This window comes from Zingiber officinale, chromosome 8A (assembly GCF_018446385.1).
Source record: "Zingiber officinale cultivar Zhangliang chromosome 8A, Zo_v1.1, whole genome shotgun sequence".
In the NCBI taxonomy this organism is placed as follows: Eukaryota; Viridiplantae; Streptophyta; class Magnoliopsida; order Zingiberales; family Zingiberaceae; genus Zingiber; species Zingiber officinale.
This window is the reverse complement of record NC_056000.1, coordinates 3495152-3515377: the sequence shown is the minus strand read 5'-3', so window position 1 is coordinate 3515377 and position 20226 is coordinate 3495152. Positions and strand designations below refer to the sequence as shown.

At 40.2% G+C, this 20226-nt stretch overlaps 1 protein-coding gene across 2 annotated transcripts; it reads left to right on the top strand.

The window, feature by feature from the left end:
• The first annotated feature begins 13640 nt into the window (after positions 1-13640).
• On the top strand, positions 13641-19651 carry LOC122011969 (alanine--glyoxylate aminotransferase 2 homolog 3, mitochondrial-like). 2 transcript variants are annotated; one of them, XM_042568413.1, is made up of 9 exons: positions 13641-14143; positions 14327-14557; positions 14657-14827; positions 14990-15133; positions 15281-15460; positions 15598-15823; positions 15900-16013; positions 16091-16177; positions 16256-16460. In XM_042568413.1, exons 1-9 carry the CDS (start codon positions 13901-13903, stop codon positions 16297-16299), a joined length of 1440 nt encoding a protein of 479 aa, XP_042424347.1. In that variant the 5' UTR covers positions 13641-13900; the 3' UTR covers positions 16300-16460. The 2 variants fall into 2 exon arrangements, with proteins under 2 accessions (XP_042424347.1, XP_042424346.1); XM_042568412.1 differs by lacking the exons at positions 13641-14143; positions 14327-14557; positions 14657-14827; positions 14990-15133 and adding exons at positions 17126-18139; positions 18210-19651 and having other exon boundaries at positions 15282-15460; positions 16256-17044.
• The last annotated feature ends 575 nt before the right edge of the window (positions 19652-20226 follow it).

The window sequence follows — 20226 nt, the reverse complement described above, 5'->3', positions numbered from 1 at the left end:
CATGTGTACTGATGGTATATTCGACTTTCTCTTAAGTATTGGGAGAAATCTCTTGAGCTATATTCTCCCCTGTTGTCTGTGCGTAGGCAATAGATCTTTGTTCTCAATTCTCCTTCGACTGACTGTTTAAACTCTTTAAACTTGGAAAATGTATCAGATTTTTTTTTCATAAATAAGATCCAGACATACCTTGAGAAGTCATCAATGAATGTCACCATGTACCGCATACCGCCGATTGATGGTTGCTTAACGGGTCAGAATACATCAGAGTAGACTAACTCTAATGGTTCCTTTGCTTTAAACTTTGACTCTTGATATGGTAATTGGTGTGCTTTACCATATTGACATCCCGCACATACCGTGTCTGTTCGTATGTCTAGTTGAGGAAGCCCCTTAAGCATTGACTTCTTCATCATCATGTTTAACTTGGAATAGTTAACATGACCTAATCTCATATGTCATATGTCTGATGTTTCACTTTTCCTTGTCTTGTCTATATATGCAGACTCTGTTGACATCACGTAGACAGACTCCAGTCGTTGCCCCTCCATTATTGGTGTTTCTGATATTTTGAGATTTTGATATACCTTTACATCTTCAGGACCAAATAGAACATAGTGACCTGATGATGTTAGTTGAGACACAGATAATAAATTTTTCTTCATTCCTGGGACATGATAGACATCTTGAAGTGACACCTGATTAGAGTTATATCGCGGCGTAATTATTGTCTTACCAATGTGAGCTATTGGTAACCTTGAGTTGTTGGCTGTCACCACCATACGAGCTCCCTTATATTCGGACAAGTTTTGTAGCTTTTCTTTATCACCTATCATGTGATTTGAGCAGCCTGAGTCTACGATCCAATCATTTTTGTAGTTAATCTTGTCTGACATTGTTGTAAAAGCTAATTCATTTTCCTCTGCAGCGAACAAGGCTTCAGCATCCCAGTCATCTTCGCTATTCTCCTTAGGATTGGAGGTAGCAGTATTACTCTGAACAAACTTTTTCTTGGCCCATCAATCTTTTGCCATGTGGCCCACCTTCCCACAATTGTAACACTTGCCAATAAACTTTCTATTATTGGCATGATTCTGTGGGGCTCTTCTTGGACGATGACCTTCATTGCCTTGATAATTCTTTACTTTGTCACCATCCTTTTTAGATCCATCACCAGCATGTCGTTTGAAGCAGCCCTTACTTTTATTGGTGTAGAGCGCTTCCTCCTCACCCTTTAGCGAGACTTCTCCCATTTGCTTAGCCATAGCTTCTTGGCATGCAAGTAAATTTTCAAACTTAAGAAGTAATGGTTGTGTTGGCCATCCTTGTATAGCAGCAACAAATCCTCGATATTCTGGTTTCAAACCATGGATAATTATTCTCTTTATCCTGGTTTACCCAATAGGAGCTTCTGGATCTAATTCTGAAATTTCACGACATATCGACTTTACCTTGTGAAAGTATTGGGCAATCGTTTTGTCACGTTGCCCTAATGCTAGTAGCTCATTCTCCAGGAGTTGCAATCTTGCATCATTCTTCTTTGAAAAGAGTGTAGCAAAGGTATCCCATACTTCCTTTGGTGTTTTGGCATCTCGGATGTGCTCCAACATTTCTTCTTCAATTGTGATTTTTAAAACAAACATTGCTTTACCTGCTTTGATCCTCCATTTTCGCAAGATGCCATTAGCATCTTCTGCTGGTTGCATGACTTCACTACCACCAACAACCTCCCAAAGATCCTGACCTTGTAGGTAGGACTCCATATATATTGTCCACGTGTTGTAGTTTTTGTTGTTGAGTTTCTTGACTCCTCCTACTATTTTAAGGTCGCCCATCGTGTCGGAAAGATTTTGATTATACCGAACAAGTTTGATGAACAACCTTGTACAATATAAACCTCCTTACGATTCAAGATAACTCCACCAAGAACAATCCCTGACCGTTCAGCTTTGATACCAATTGTCGAGAAAATAAATTGGACTATAAACAAGTAAATAAATTACTTGTATTATATTCACACTACAAAGACACTACAACACTTTTGAGGATCACTCACAATTTTAGAGAGGAAAAGAAAAGGAAGATGAAAAATAACTTTTAACTTGAAGACTCTATACTTTTATTTTTCATTGGATGATAAAACAAGAATGCAGGGGGAGTATTTATAGTACTCACCATACAAGATACATAGTTGATCAGAAAACTAAATTCTATCTACCAAGAAATTCTATCTCTATCCATTGGATGAGAGACATACTCTCAACCATACATTTTAATTCTTATCAATTAAATTCTATCTATTGAATGAGAGAAATACTCTCAACCACACATTCTAATTTCTATTTGTTAAATCTTATCCATTAAATGAGAAAGAATACTCCCATCTATATTTTTATTTTTATCCGTTAACGAGTTGGTATTGATCTTCAACAGGTTATGCCTCTCCCACGTTTTTAACAAACCATGTAGGATGGGAGATGATTGAGCCCAACAGGGCTAAAGAGGCCAGAGAGACCAAATAGAATATGTCTGGGCGGTCGAGTGATTGAGTCCGGAGGAGTCTAGCAACTGAACTTAGAGGGCTGAGCTAGAGAAGTTTAGGAATCATGTGGTGAGGGAGCACAATTGTGTCAAACTGAGGGAGTTGAGTGTTCCGATTCGAAGGGGTTTGTTGACCAAGTTGGAGAGATCACGTCGGAGAGGTAGTTTGTTGCCCAAGCTCAAAGAGTCTAATGAACTAATTTGAATAGGTCTTTTGCTCAAGTCTTAGAGGTAGTCTAGTGATCGAGTAGAAGGAGTCAGGTGATCACTTTGATCTCTACCTATGCTTTCCTTTTGACGAAGACCTTTGACCAGACCATGTCATGTATGGGCTCCCATATCCATCACATTACAAATCTCCCTCGAGTCTAGTCAAAGAAGATCTAAGTCTGACTGATTGAACTTTTGTATTTTAGGCCGGATGTTCCACTTGGGGTTTAGGGTGGATGTAGACAAGTGACCTTACCGTCGTACCATTGTATGACCTTGAGAATCTACGAGTCAGGTGCTATTAATGTGAGCAATACACGTGATGATATATCTTTGTAATGATTAACGTGTCTTGTCTTGCAATTAATGCTAGCGAGTTGAGGACCACCACATATCGAGGCCATGTCGGGAGATCAGTTTGAAATGACTGTTGAGATTTTATGGATTTGGGTACATGGTCCAACAGTTCAACGTGATAGCTCGACAAATTCGATGGTTGGAACTTTGAGCCATGACTATATTTGGACCAGTGACAGAGGAATGTGGCCGCATTCGTCATTTCTTTCATCTTTGTCTTCATTCCTCGACAATCTTCTACTCTCTCTGGTGTAAGTCATTGTCTTCTTCTCTTTGTTTTCCATTTTAATGTTGTTTTCCCTGAGTTTACTGTCTGACCGTGGCCTCCAAAGGTCCATCCACCTTCTAGTATGAATCGATTGAATCATACTTTAACAGGGGTGGCCTAGACCAACTGCGCATATAATTTGAGATACCGGCCGACTATTGCATTGTAATCCGAACTCGCTTAGCTTGATCATCCTGTATACTCACCCACTAGTTTTGTAACATTTTTTCAGGGTCAAATGCTAAGCGGGCTTCACTTTCCTATTCTAACATTCTTCTTCGAGATCTCTGAGTATTTTCACATTCCTATCCAACATTAGGTCCCAAACTTATTTCGACTACTTTGCAGGTTAGTTGTTCTCTTTCACCTATACCGAGTGCCCTTGACCTTTTGAGTTTTTCGAGATATTTTATTTTACTACTAGGTTTGGATGTAATTTTTTAAAGAAACTCCTGACTTTTCATAAAGGAAGAAAATCTTTTCTTTTATTCAACTTCTTACCCTTGTTTTTTTGGCCTAAATGGTCATAGTTAAGAAGTTGGCTAACGCTTGCACATTGATAGCCATTTTGGGTTGGTACGAATGCCATACTCGTTGAGTTCTATTGCCATTTGATCAATCGCCCTGAGGTCTTGGTATTAGTTAATACCCGACCTAAGGTTCTATTGGTAAGCATGACGGTGGAATAAGATAAGAAGTATGGTCATAGTTTGCGAGTCATAGTGACTAGAGCTAAAGGCAACTTCTCTAGGGTGGAATATCTAGTATATGTGTCCTTTAGAAGATGAGCAGTAAAATAAATGGGGTGTTGGATACTACCCTCTTGTCGAAGTAGAATTGAGCAAACTGTTGGATCGGGTGGACAGACTAGAAAGGGTGAATAGTGTTAGGACCCTTGGTGGCCGGCTAGAGGAGGATGAATAGACCCTGCACAAATCAAAACAAAAAGAACATTTCTTGACTTATAACTTAAATAAAATAAACACTTGCATAAGAGAATAAAGAAACTGAAAAGAAAGAGGCACAGAGAATTACTTAGTTATAACTAGGGAGGTTGTTAATCCAAGGAAAAAAACGCATTAAAAAAACCTCCTCTGGACGGAGAAGCCTCTTACAACATTCAAAATGTAACACCCCACCCTCCTCACTACTAGACTGTGAGGGCGGAGCGTTACTGGACTACTAACTTTACTTAACTATCTTGTTCACATGTTGATAGTAATTCTTAAAACTCTCGGAGAACTCAAAACATACAATTAACTAGCAACGGAAGACTAAATGACTCATCTAATACATTCTTAATAAATGTCAATCTTAATAAATTCTTATCCTAGGTCCCAAGACTTCTATAGTCCAGGCATCACACATCCATCCGCACCTCTCTGTCACCTTCCTTTGCTATAACTTTTCTTTTCCTGTATCTGCAGTAAGAGGAAATGCAAACTATAAGCAAAATGCTTAGTAAGCGCTATCTAACTCACAAAATCTCGATATGCATGTACATATATCTATAACATGATCTAACTGATTACTTACTGAAGACTACTCATGCTCATCTAATAATAATAAAGGAATCAAACAAGCTGAAATGCTAAACATGTAAAGCTACTCATGCTCAGAAAATAGCAAAGAACAGTAAGCTAATCTAAATAACATGCTAGCATAAAAGAAAACTCAACTTGCTGCTTTTAAAACAAAATGAAACTTATTTCATTTGTTCTAAACTTATTCTTTTATTTCACTTGTTTAAAAATTTCTTCTTTAATACTTTTATATTTATGTAAAACTTACTTACTTGTTCAAAAACTTATACTTATAATACTTCAAAATAATAATCAACTTTCTTCTTGGGCCCGGCAACTGTACTTGCTATATGCGCATCCCTAACTAGACCCAAGGTAGCTAGTCCCGAATCTAGTAGGGTTTACAATTGTAACGACCCGACCCATTTGGCGGCCTATTTGGCGACCCTCGGGTCGTCGACCGTCGACCGTCGACCGTCAACCGTCGGTCGTGCCGTTACTACTAGGTTATCTAAACCTAGGGACGACTATGAGAGCCCAACCCAAGGACAACTGAGAGTCCAGCACAGTGCCACTAATAAAAGTAAAATACTTGTTATCTTTTAATACTTCTAATATATAATGCCTCAGCATTTTAACGAGCACCTTGTGTGCCAAAATCCCTAAAGTCTTGACTTTGGGATCTACTTAATGCCTTGGCCTTTTTCTTTCTTTTCTTTATCTTTCTTATACTTGTTAATACCTCTAATAAAAGAATGCTTCTTTAAAAACTGAAATGTTTAAACAAATTCTAACTTTGAAATGCATAAACAAAAATCTGCATACTATGCTAATCAAAATTCTGCATACTATACTAATCAAGATTCTGCATTCTATGCTACACTATTTCTGTATACTATGCAAACATAAATTCTGCACTATAATACTTAACCAAACTGCACTATAATCTTTTTCTTTAAAAATTGCACTATAAGTTCCACAATAAATCTGCACTACAAGTTCCACCAAAAATCTGCACTATAAATTCCACCAAAAATTTGCATTACAAGTTCCACAAAAAATCTGCACAATAAACTTTAAAGAAATCTGCACCATAAGCTCTTAAGAAATCTGCACTACAAGCTCTAAAGAAATCTGCTCTAAAGAAATCTTCATTTTAAGCTCTAAGAAATCTGCACTACAAGTTTAATTAAAATCTGCATTATAAGCTTACATAAAAATTTGCACTTATAAGCTTAATTAAAATCTGCACTATAGGCTTAATTAAAATCTGCACTATAAGCTTAAATAAAAATCTGCACTATAAGCTTAATTAAAATCTGCACTATAGGTTTAATTAAAATATGCACTCTAAGCCTAAATAAAAATCTGCACTATGAGTTTAATTAAAATCCGCACTATAGGCTTAATTAAAATCTGCACTATAAGCTTAATTAAAATCTGCTCTATAAGCTTAATTAAAATCTGCACTATAAGCTTATATAAAAATCTGCACTATAAGCTTAATTAAAATCTGCACTATAGACTTAATTAAAAATCTGCACTATAAGCGCTTCTCATGCTTCAAATTCAAGAAGAACAAAGGTCTGAAACTACTCCTACTGCAGGTGAGAAGCACTTACCTTTGCGTTCTTGGGCTTACAACCGGAAAGAAAACTTCTAGGGTTTGCGGGAATTGCAAGCTTCGACCCCTCCTTCATGCTCACGGTTTCCCCTTGACGAGAGGATCACAACCATGTGAAGATCTCCCGGAAATCTCCCTTGGGCGGCCGCCGGAGAGGAACCCTAGATCCCCCCCCCCCTTTTTTCCTTCGCCCAAACAGGAGACGCTGTGCCGTCGAGAGAGAAAAGGAGAGGAGAGGTTTAGGTTTTGGAAAATAATCCCTAAGTTCTCCCTTTTTATAACTTAATATTTCTGTTAACTATCTTAAATAAATTCGCTACCTTTTCTAAACAGACAAATCCAACATCAACTTATCCCTTTTATAATCCAATATTCTGTTAACTATCTTAAATAAATTCACTACCTTTTCTAAACAGACAAAACCAACATCAACTTATTTCTTTTATAATCCAATATTCTGTTAACTATCTTAAATAAATTTTGCTACCTTTTCTAAACAGAATCGCTTGCTTGACCACTTGGTCAGTCGAATTTGCTTAAGGCTTGGTTCGGTCGGAGGTTGCAGGTTCGAATCTCGGTTAATTTTCTTTATTTTTTGCAACTTGTTTTTTTGGTAAAAATACCAAACGAACTCCAAAAATTGCATAAAAATACTCTAAAAATTTCTAAAAATCTCTAGAATTTTTCTAAAGTATTTCTAAATATTTTTAAGTACTATTAGGACTCGAAATGAGGAAATTTGGGTTGTTATACAAAACTCACAAAACAAAGCTAAATAAGAACTAGGAAGTACATAAGTGTTGTTTCAAACTATTCTGTGTTATTGTTAGCTTTTGGGAGCCGGACTATTTATATAACCCTGCTTGGGGCGCTTGGAAGCGTTCTAGATACCTAGAATGGGATAAAACCTTATCCCCGATGCAACGGTCAAAGGTCACGTCGAAAGTGATAAAACATGGGTTCCGAGCGCTTGGACTACTCACGGCGCTTGGAATGGTTTCGGGCGCCCCGAAGTTGAAAGTCAACCTTTTGTTGACTTTCTTTCCGGGCCTTCACCTTCGGCTCCGCTTGCTTCAGTCGGAGTCTTCCGCTCCGCCTCTGTTTGCTTGGGTGATTTTGGCCATCCGGAATAGGGCTCGTTTGAACCCAACTTCCGACCTTCTCGAGCAAGCTTCCGCTCCATCTTCTCGTCCCTCGGAAACGCCGCGCACCTCCTTCTTGTTTGTCCGTGTACTCTTCCGTAACACCTCGTTCCTCAGACGTACCGAGCCCGTCGACTCTCTCCCGTGTCGTCCTTCTCGCTAACTATGTCTTTTGCTCGACATCCTGTGCTCCTAAGTTTCTGCACAATTAGACACAGGGTTAAACACAACAGGGTTTAACCTAACTTGTGATCACATCAAAACAATCTTCCCCTTTTTGATATGAGCAACCCAAACCAAATTAGGGTAACATAGTGTAAAAGAAATAAATTTGTAATTTAAAATGTAAAAATTTAAACTACCTCCCCCTAGACTTAATCTTCCCTTCTCCTCTTTTGATCACATAAAAAATGGGGTACCAAAAGGAATCTAAAGGTAAAATTTTCAAAAAATAGGAAAGTTTTTAGTAAAAAAAAAAAAAAAATCTGATTTTCAACATTTTGAAAAAAACTTATCAAGTTTTTGAAAGTTTTAAAAAATAATTTTGATAGCACTTAAAAAAATTGCAATAAACTTAGAAAAGATTTTCTAAGTAAAAAATATTTTGATATCACAAAAAAAAAATTGAAACATCAATAATTTTCTAAATTAAACAAATTTGTAAAAGCTAATTTTGTAGAAATAATTTTGGTAAAGTAAAGCTGATACTTCCAAAAAAATTTTTAAGTCTTTTAAAAATTTCTAAGTTAAAAATACCAAAAAAAATGTTTGAGTAACTATATAAAGTATTATTTAATTACAATTAAATGTTTTATCAGTTATTCAATTAAATATTTTATTTTATTAATTGACTTCTAGGCTGTGGCAAGACACTAGGTCTTCTTGCAGAATAGTATAATGTTTATTAATTGACTTCCGAGCTAGTTCGAGCGCTCGGAACTGGTCCGGGCGCACAGAATGCAAAAGTCTATCTCGTCGCAAACATGGTGCACGCTGATTGGCTGGGCTGACATCACAGTCCAAGCTCCCAAAACTACCTATATAAGAAGCCTTCCGCCAGAGCATGATACACAACTTTCTACCATGATTGCTCTATTGCGCACTGCTCCAAAGATGCTCCTGCAACACTGCGAAGCACTTTCGACAACCCGCGACTCAGTTTTAATTTTCTTGTTGTCGGTAATTTAGTTTTATAGTTCTTGTATGAATCTTGTAACTATTTTCATGAACTATTAGTGGATTGCCCAACGAAAGCATTCGACGAGTGCGTGCCTTAGAGTAGGAGTCGACGAAGGCTCCGAACCAAGTAAAAACTTGGTGTGTTATCATTGTTCTTATTTTTCTATTTCCACTGCTTATTCGATTAAGTTTCAACGATTGTTATTCACCCCCTCCCTCTAGCGAACTTTACGATCCAACAATAGGTGTACTGGTAAAGTAGAGAGTCATTCTTGAATCGACCTAGATTGTCCTCGGGATCTGCTGACGCAATGTATTCTCCAAGTTGGGGCATCCGAAAATTAAGTGGTAGCTCCATCATCTAAGACATGACTCGAGAAAGGTATGCCTTGAGAACTCCTTTCTTCAACATGTGGGAACTCTTTGCTTTAATTCGGGAGAGGAGGAAGTGTCTCTCTCTCACCATCAATCCATTTGAGTGTCCTTTAGGTGGGATCATAGTCTTCCTCCATGGCGTAGTGAAGGTGGTATCTAGGGGGAGGGCTTGTTGGACCCATTGACACTCGACTAGGGATAGACTACACCTCAGTTGAAGCATTGAGTACTTCTTCGGGAGTCAGATGTGTGAGAGGGAGTGTTTTCAAAACCCGTTGCACCGCTTGATCGATTAGCATCTAGAACTCTTCTCGGGCCATGGTGATGGTCTCACCCTGAGCCACATCACAGGTGGAGTCGGGACCCTCGACAATTCTCTTGGGTTCCACTATCTCAACATTTCAGTTCAAGTATTTTCCATAGACGACGCCAATTTATTTTTACCTGAAATCATGGTCTTGTGAGTCAACAATAGACAACGGCTAAGGGAGAGATCCTAATGCTTTAGGGAGGAAGAAAGCGTCGTGGATACCTACGACACTCAACCAGGGATTAGAATGGGAACCAAGGTTGGATTCGATGTGACCACTCTGACACTTAAGTTAGGACAGGGGTTAAGGAGAAATAAAGATTGTAGAGTAGTAGGAGTATATGGTTGTGTATGCATACCTATGCCTAAAAAGTAATTCCAGTATCTCAAATTTCTTAATTTTTCCAATTGAAAATTTTAGACAATCTATGACATATAAAAATAGAAATCTACTATCTATGTCGAAACACAAGAAGGTCTAATACCACTATTGATATCCCAATGCTCATACAAAAATATATTTTTGAAAAACATGCAGCAGAAGTATAATAATTCCCTAAATTATTACAATTGTATCATACATCCACAAGAATATATATGTGTAGATATAATCATAGAATAAAATTTTGTTTAGAAATTATACCTATCGGATGACATTTAATGGAAACAACATCAAATAGTAAGCCTCACAAAACTTGTCTCTATTCGTATCCATGTCGAGATACCTTCAAGATGACTTCACAAAGCCACAAGTCATGTCTCCACTTCGGTACTTGCTAACGTAAGGAGATGATACAATCTGAGAGAAGAATCCACGGCTCAATTTGGTACACAACGGTAATTGCAACCTAACAACACCAAAAGGATTGGCCAACGACTTTAGAGCCTATTGTTGGCGGTTGTGGTGGCTCTGTTCGACTGGGTAGTTGGCAATGGGAAGGTTGATGCCCGGAAGGCCAACGACTGCAAGGCGCCGGTGGCTGGTTGGCGGCGGCGACAATCAAAGGTAGCGACACCCTTAGTTTGGCAGCACAAGAGAGGGAAAGGAATAACGCCTAAAATTAATTCACATTATTTTTCTCCTCATGGAGGGATTTTATACACCTCCGTTAGAATTTGATAAGGAAGATCAAACCTATACCAAATAAATCAATCTAATCTATTAGCAATAAGTTTGGTTCAAAATCAAACTAACTTGGTTTAAAACCAAACTAATTTTGGTTTATAACTAAATCAAAGTGGATCCGACTCGCCTACAAGAGGCGTGACTCATTAATGCTTCCGACCCAATAAATACTTTCCATATTTGCCTTTTGTCTAGTTTTACCAGATTTAATTTCTCTCAATTTGAAAATCCTATTTTCAAACCTATTTTGCATATTTCGAATATACTCATAGTGTGTGTGATCCAATAGATTCTCGGTTATGTTAGTCATTCATAATTGACCATTAATTATGAACATATATGAATGACACATTGTAGTACATTATGACTCTCAATTAATTAAAAAATCACAGTTGATCTTAGAATAAATTCTGAACTTTCAACATCTATAGTTATTAGTGTCGTGTCTGTTCCTTTCACTCATCTTATACTCACTTCGTTCAAAGCATGGTCTATGTGTCAGTCTCCACTAGACTGATTACGTCACAAATAGCCCAAGTAATAGTTCCTTGTCTTGTGGATTTAAATTACTCAAATATGTGTCTAAGAATACTATCATCTTGACATGTTTTTCTTTGGCCAAAGATATATAAGTAATAACCTTGACAAGAGGTCGTAGGGTATACGCCTGCTTTACAAAAGGAGTGATGAATCCTTTATGAGCTATTCAAATACCTTTAGATATATTGACTTATACCCAATTATCTCGTAACTACATTCCCTAGGGAATGTATAGTAAAAATGTCAAAGTATAAGCCTCCATGATTAAGATGACTTGAATACCTCAAGTATAAGAAAACTTGCACTCGAGCTATAATAAGATCTTTATCGACATGTAAAGAACCACATGAAGTCTCACAGTAAATCACATCTAATGAAGTAATTATCTTTAACTAGTATCCATATGTTAACTCTTAACATCCCAATGTTTCTAGCCATTGAGGACCAACTGCTTGGATAAACCAAGGAGCATAACATATGCTAGTCTTACAAAATCAATAATGACCAGTCTCATCAATTCATTGACTAGTGAAAATTTCAATACATACATAATTATATATGATGAAATACCAACTAATTATGATCTAATCATAGTTTTTCTCATGCTAAGTATTATATTGTGGACTTTATTAATTGTGTTTAAGATCAAATCACATACATATAAAATGTATATTCAAATAATACATTTTATTTATTAAATAAATAATACAAAATCTAAGGTGATTGCCTAGTACACATCTAAAATATTGCACATGCCACAACCTCCTTCTTCCTCACGTCTTTGACTTCTTCAACATTAATAGGTCTCCCTTCTATTGGCCTTGAAAAAAAGAACTTCAGAGGTGGCCAAGGGTACATCCAGAGCAACTTTATTAGATCTATGTATGCATTCTCTTTGGCTTTCTTTAGTCACTTGCTTCAAGGCGAATGAGGGGCATCTTAAGATATTGTTCACTCCTAACAAAGTGATGCAATAAGGCGGCCTTGAAGTCGGCAAAGGTTTGGATGAATGAGGGTGATAGTCGGTTAAACCATCATTGAGCAGATTTGGAAAGTCATTCGGAAGACTGATCAACACTTGACATTCTTCGTGTATTGATGAAGTAAGGAGGTGTTCTTGAATCGACCTAGATGGTCCTTGCAATCGGCAAACCCAGAGTATTCATCGAGTTGGAGACTCCGAAAATTAAGTGGTAGTTCATCGTCTAAAACACAACTCAATAAATGTGTGCCTTGAGAACTCCTTTCTTTGACATGCAAGGGCTCTTTGCTTTTATTCTGGTGCAGAGTTGGCATCTCTTCCACCATCGATCTATCTGAATGTCCTTGTGAGATCACGGTCTTGCTTCGTGGTTTAGCGAAGGCGATAGGAGGAGAGTCTGCTCGACCCATCGACACTCGACTAAGGATAGGTGACACCTCAGTTGAGGCATTGGGTACTTATTTAGGACTCAAATTTACAGGAGTGAGTCTTTGTAGAATCTGCTACACCGCCTGATCATTTAGCATTTGGAACTCTTCTTGTGCCATGATGATGGTCTCACTCCAAGCCACATCGAGGTGGATATGGGATTCTCAACTACCATCTCAACGTTTCAGTTCAGATATTTTTCATAGATGATGTCAATTTATTTTTATCTAAGATCACGGTCTTGTGAGTCAATGGGAGGCGATTGCTAAGGGGGAGATTCTCGATGCTTAGGGAAGGAAGAAAGTGTCCTTAATATCTACAACACTTCACTAAAGATTAGAACGGACATTGAGATTGAACACTTCCTTGATTACTATATTTTCGGAGATATACGTTAACATTCTCCAAGTAGTCGTGATCCTATGTTTGACTTTTGACCAAGACTTGACCAGGCCATGTCAAGTATGGGGTCTCATATCCACCATTTCACATATCGTTGCGTGATCCTCTCCCATTGTTTGACATCTCTGCATCCAAAACTTGTAGCTGCAGCTACCAAATTCCCAATATTCAATCAATCTATTCTATTTGTCTGACGTAAAAAGGTGAACGCATGATATTGTTGGGAGATGAGTTTCTTTGCATATAAATATGTTTAAAGCTATATCATGCATGACACCATTCAAAATGTCGTTTATGTATATAATATAGATTCTGCAGCACCAGCCACCAAGTCGACTCACTCCACCAACAAGGATAATAAATAAGAGAAATAGGTCGATTTTTAATCAAACTACCTCAGAAATATGCAAAAACTTTGTCTTATTACCAGTAAATGAAGGCTGAAAACAATTTCACAAGTTGATGAACTCATTTTTATCATTGATATATATGATTTATTTATTTATTTTTTCAATCCAAATGAATTAATTAATGAGCGTCCTGGAGCAATTCATCCATCGCCATCTCTGTTTCTCCCCAAGCAAACACCAACACTGAGAAAGGACAAAAAGTACCTAAGAAAGTTTTTGAAAACTTCATCCGTTCCGGCAATCTCACGTCGATTCCAGCTCAAACAACAATCCGGTGATGATTCATCAGTATTTGCTGGTTATCTGAGTCACAGCGCATCAAATGATATCCGATAACAAGGGCAAAGTGGTAAAGGAAAGAGGACAGATTTCCTATTTAAGTGAGTTTTTCTGAGCGAGAGAAGGAAGAGTTATTGTTTCCGCCGCCGCTGGAAGGAAGCCGTCGAGGGAAGATCACGCCTTTCTTGTTCTCCTCTGAAGCGATGAAGAGACTTCTTTTTCGGCAGTTTTCTTCTTCTTCTCCTTCACGGAATTTTAAGAGGGTCTTCTCCCGATCTTCGGCGGCGGCGACAGTCGACGAGAATGCCGCCGCCGCAGCCGTTCTTTCCAAGATGCCACTTTTCGACTACACACCGCCTCCCTACGACGGGCCACGGATGGAGGAGATACTCCGGAAGAGGATTGAGTTCCTCAGCCCCTCCCTGTTCCACTTCTACAAGAAGCCCGTGAGTTTGCTTTCTTGCCCTCTTTAACCTCACCAAAAGCACAAACGAAAGCAAATCTTGATCTATGGATAGTGAAGAGGATTGACTATTTCTTCCAGCAAATTGCCAATCTTCTTCAAAGTAATTTAGGATTTCCGTAACTTGAGATACATATATATTTCATTCGCCTTTGTATTTTTGCAGTTGAACATTGTTGATGGGAAGAAACAGTACTTATTTGATGAGGATGGTCGCCGCTATCTGGATGCATTTGGCGGTATCGCTACTGTTTGCTGTGGCCATTGCCACTCTGACGTTATTGAAGCAATAATCAATCAAACAAAACGAATTCAGCACTCTACTGTTCTATATCTAAACAATGCCATTGCAGATTTCGCTGAGGCGTTAGCTTCAAAGTTGCCTGGGGATCTAAAGGTGTAGATTTTATTTTATTTTATTTCCCTTAAACATTTGTTCTCTACGAGCAACCTTTTTTCTTAGTGTGTTTAAATTGAAACCTTATACGCGATACAGGTTGCATTTTTCACAAATTCTGGCACTGAAGCAAACGAGTTAGCCATGATGATTGCTCGCCTTTATACTGATTGCCATGATATCGTATCACTCAGAAATGCATACCATGGGAACGCTGCAGGGACAATGGGTGCAACTGCTCAAAGCAACTGGAAATTCAATGTTGTTCAGGTGCATGTGATGTTCAATATTTAGGTTTTTTGCTTTCTCTGATTAAAATTCCGTGTGCAGATGCTATTTAATACCGTGATTATAGAAACTTTTGTGTGAATTCCAGATTGATAAAACTTGTGATATGTTAAAAGAATTGTTCACTTTATTGTTTTATCCCAGAGTGGAGTGCACCACGCTTTGAACCCAGACCAATACAGAGGGGTTTTTGGTTCTGATGGAGAAAAATATGCTAAAGATGTTGAAGAAATCGTAGATTTTGGTACTTCTGGGAGAGTTGCAGGTTTCATTTCAGAAGCAATACAGGTGCTCAGATTATACTCTTCTTTAATATGCCACCATCAACTGAGATCAATGTTTGTGAAGATGCTTTACATCCTTTCATTTCTTTTATTGAGAGGACGGCAAATTCTGCAATCAAAATTTTTTCTGCATTGATTAACACTTGCACAGGGAGTAGGTGGAATATTGGAGTTGGCACCTGGTTATCTGCCTTCTGTATATAAAACCATAAGAAAGGCTGGAGGAATTTGCATAGCTGACGAGGTTCAATCAGGATTTGCTCGCACAGGAAGCCATTTCTGGGGTTTTGAAGCTCATGGTGTGGTGCCAGACATTGTCACAATGGCTAAGGTTGACTCTGATAGTTATTAACTGTATTCTGAAACTTATTGTTTCTTGATTGAGTCTTTCAGAATGTAAGAAATTAAAGTTGATTTTGCATATGCTTAGTATCTGAACTTTTGTAACTTGTTAATGAAATTTTGCAGGGTATTGGAAATGGGATACCGATAGGAGCAGTTGTTACTACTCCAGAAATTGCTCAAGTTCTGACTCGCCGATGTTACTTCAACACCTTCGGCGGTAATCCGGTGAGTACAGCGGCTGGTCACGCTGTGCTTAAAGTGCTCGAGAAAGAAAAGCTTCAGGAAAATGCTTTGATCGTTGGATCTCACTTGAAAGATCAACTCAAGGCACTCCAAGGAAAACATGAAAGTAAGTCGGTGCATGAAATTAGTGATTCAAATGGCTGAGTGATAGTCTGATGTATTAATGAGTTTTATGATCGTAGTCATCGGCGATGTAAGGGGAAGAGGGATGATGCTCGGAGTTGAGTTAGTCACTGATCGCCTCGAGAAAACACCAGCAAAAACTGAAATCTTGCGTGTGATGGAGTTGATGAAAGGTAAGAAGTTGTTCAAATTAAACTGTTTTATCTCTGTTCTCTGACAAATCTGGGCGGTGTTTCTGTGGTGGCAAAAGACATGGGCGTGTTGGTAGGGAAGGGTGGCTTTTATGGTAATGTCTTCAGAATAACGCCTCCTCTCTGCTTCTCAAAAGAAGACTCAGGTGTGGTGGCTTCTTTTCTTCAGTTTTTGTTGTACAGTGAGTGACGATGCATATAATAACCTTCCTTATTTGGTACAGATTTCTTCGTGGATGTCATGGATATCGCACTTTCCAAGTTATGAATCTTCTCTTCCGATCTCGTCGCTGGATTGTGAATGCATCTTAATATCGCACTTTCAATGTGCATGTTAGGCGACAGTGAATGTAACTCTCTCTCTCTCTATAAGATTCTCCTCGGTGATAAATGAAATTAAAACGGTTTAGAAGTCAACTTCCACAGATCGATCGTTCTTGAATTTGATCACAAAGTTTGCAATCACTTTTATCGGTTTAGAAGTGCGTTTCAGTTTCTTTAGAAACATTGGTAAAATTAGCGCTGCCCGCAATGGAAGGGGAGAGGAGAGGAGAGGAGTGCCATCCAATCCTGTGAATTTCCCACGTCCATTATTAACTCTAGTTCGCTATTTCCATGGTCGAAACCAAAGGTCGAATTGATGAGCGAGATCACAGCACTATGTATTCTCCTTCCTCTTCCTCTTCCTCTCGAAGAAGTTTACCGCTGCTCTTCTTTCTCCATCAAAACAGAAGATTATCGAAGAAGAAGAAGAAATAAAGAAAGAAGAAGAAGCAGCGGCTTCTATGTCACTCATCAGCTTCTCGCTGCTCAACATTACAGGAGGGACTCCTGAACCTGTCTGCTACGAAAATGGCATTGTCAACTCCAAAGGGTGGTTTCTCGGGGACAAGCCGCTGAACTACTCCGTCCCCCTCATCCTCTTAGACATTTCCCTTATTTTCTTGCTCTCCAACGCCATCCATTTCGTCCTCAAGCGCTTGGGCCAATCGAGATTCGTCGCTGAGCTCCTGGTTAGAGCTAAATCTGGGTATCAACTGATTGATTGATGTGGGAGTGGCATTGAAGTTTTTTATTTTTTTTTAATCTTGTAGGCTGGTATAATTCTGGGGCCTTCGATGATCGGGCGAAGCAGGGCATTTAGAGACGAGCTGTTCAAGGATTGGGCTCGTGTCATCCTCGACACCATTTCGATCACTAGCGTCGTCATGTTCATCTTCACCGTCGGCGTGAAGACCGATCTGACCCTGCTCCGCAAGCCAGGGAGAAGATCCCTGGCCATCGCCGCTGCCGGCACTATCCTCCCCTTTTTGCTCTGCTTAGTGATGTTCTTCGCCTGTCGGAGATACTTCCCCAACGATGTCACCCAGGACTCGCTCCTCTACTTCCTCGCTTCGCGCCTCTCGCTCTCCTCCTTCCCGGTGCTGGCCACCGCCCTTGACGAGCTCCAGCTGCTCAACTCCGAGCTCGGCCGCATAGTCATGTCGGCCTCGCTGATCACCGACGTCACGGATTGGATCGTGAGCGCGCTGGCGTCGGCGATCGTGATGATCACCAGGGCGGGCCACTCCGGCGCCGCGATCGGGATCATAGGGTCGCTGATCTTTGGCATCCTGTTCGTGATGTGCGTGGTTCGGCCGGCAGTGATGTGGGTGTCGCGGCGCACTCCGATAGGGGAGTTGCTGCTGGAGTGGCAATTCCTCACCATGTTGCTCACCGTGCTGGTAATCTCGGTGGCGACGCAGGTGCTGGGGTTCAACGCCATCCTGGGGCCTCTGCTTCTGGGACTGGCCATCCCGGGGGGGATGCCCTTCGGCCAAACCCTCACGCAGCGGCTGGAACCAGTGTGCATGGGCCTCTTCCTGCCCATTTTCAACGTCCTCGCCGGCTATCGCACCGATTTAAACGACCTCAAGGACGTCAGCTCCTGGGGCCTCATCGAGATGGTAGTCGTCCTCTGCGTCATCGGCAAGCTCGTCGGCGCGGCCGCCGCGTCACGCTACTTCGGGATGTCTACCGTCGACTCCATCTCGGTCGGCCTCATGCTCAACGTCAAGGGAATCATCGAGGTCGCCGCATTCAACACCTATGCCTGGGGCGATATTCAAGTGAGCGATTTAATTCCCCTGTTTTTTCTTCGATTCACACATCTCACAGCGCGTCAAATTCAAATTGTAGATCGCATCGGTGGAGCACTTCTCGATGCTGATCATATCCATCCTGGTGGTGACGGCGATCGTCATGCCGCTGATCAAATACCTGTACGACCCCAAAACGCACTACGTGGCGCGGAAGCCGCGGACGCTGCAGTACGCGAACGCCAAGCCGAACTCGCACCTGCGCATCATGATCTGCGTCCACAGCGATGAGAACGTGGCCCCCATCCTGGATCTCTGGACCATCTGCCACGTCACCGTGGAATTCCCCGTCACTCTCACTGTCCTCCACCTGAACGAGATCGCCGGGCACAACCTCCCGGTTCTCCGCGCCTACAAGCCGAGCCACCACTCCGCGCCCATCACCCCCTCCGACCACATCATGAACGCCTTCCGCTACTTCGAGCAGAAGAACATGGAACCGGGCGCCACCACGCTGCATCCCTACGTGGCCATCGCTCCCTACGCTACTCTGTTCAACGACGTCTGCTACCTCGCGCTGCAGCGCAATGCCCACTTCCTCCTCCTGCCCTTCCACAAGATCAACGACGGGACGCAGCAGAAGGTGAACTACGGCCACCAGTCCCTCAACCGCAACGTCTTCGCCTACGCCCCTTGCACCGTCGTCATCTTCATCGACCGCAACCTCGCCGGCGCCACCTGCGCCAACACCAACCACCTCCTCAACCGCCTCGTCGTCTACTTCCTCGGGGGCGAAGACGACCGCGAGGCCCTCGCGCTGGCCCTACGGTTCTGCTACAACCCCAACCTCCAGCTCACCGTCGTCCGCTTCCTCCTCCTCTCCCCCGGCCGCGACGAGGCCGTCGATAAGAAGAGCATGGACAAGGAGGAGAGGCTGGATGAGGAGACGATGGAGAGATTCCGCGAGTTGTGTAGGAGCCAAGAGAGAATGCAGTACTTGGAGGAACACGTGGTGGACGGGGAAGGGACGGCGGCGGTGATACGGGCGATGAGCGAGAAGTTTGACCTGCTCTTCGTGGGGAGAAGAAAGGGACTGGATTCGGAGCTGACCAAAGGGCTGACGGAGTGGTGCAAGGAGTGCCCGGAGTTGGGCATTTTGGGAGATATGCTGGCGACGTCGGAGTTCACGGAGAAGGTCTCCGTGTTGGTGGTGCAGCAGCAGAAGGGATACAAAGGAGATGGAGGAGGTCAAACGGAGTCGTCAAAGAAGCGACGAGAAAAAAAGCTTGCTGGAGTAACCGTAGAAAGATAAGGATGCTCAGTTTTTTCCCTCTTTTTTGTTTTTTTTTTCTTCTTTATTTTCTTTTCCCCTCAATTCTTTTACCTTTTTTCTTCTTTATAATTCTGTTTTTTTTGTTAATTTTATTTTGTTTCGATTACATTGGACTTTTGTATAATTATTACACTAATAGCTCTTCATTTTTTTTTAACTCTATCACAGAAGAGAATTTCGTCTTTGTCTTGTTAGAAATAAAGTTGATGCTGCGAAGAACAAATGGAAGGTCTGTTATTATCTACCATGAAACGTGAATGAGGAAGCTGAATTTGTCTTTTATTTGCCCATTAATTTTTATTATGGGAGATTTCTCTGAGATACTTTTCCGTTAAAAAATACCCTAGAAAACCAATAATAATTATTTTAAAATAAATTATTTGTAAAAAAAATAAATTACATCAAAAATATAATTCTAAATTTTTATCTTTTTTATACTAATAATAGACGAATTTACTCTAAGTTTTAATCTTTTTATACTAATAATAGACGAATTTACTGTACATATTCAAAACATAGTACCGTGATACATATTATTTGTAAATGATATTATTTCGATAGATGAAATACATAAAGGTTTAAATGTTAAACTAAAATCTTGATAAGAAACACTAGTAAGCAAATATTTTACACTTAACAGAATAAAAACATAATATATAAAATTTAAATTTAATAATATTAGATATAATGAAACAATTGTTAAGATAATAGATGACAAGTTATCTAGAACTCAAAGTTTTAAATATTTAAAATTATTTTTATAAAACAATGAAGGGACTAAGAA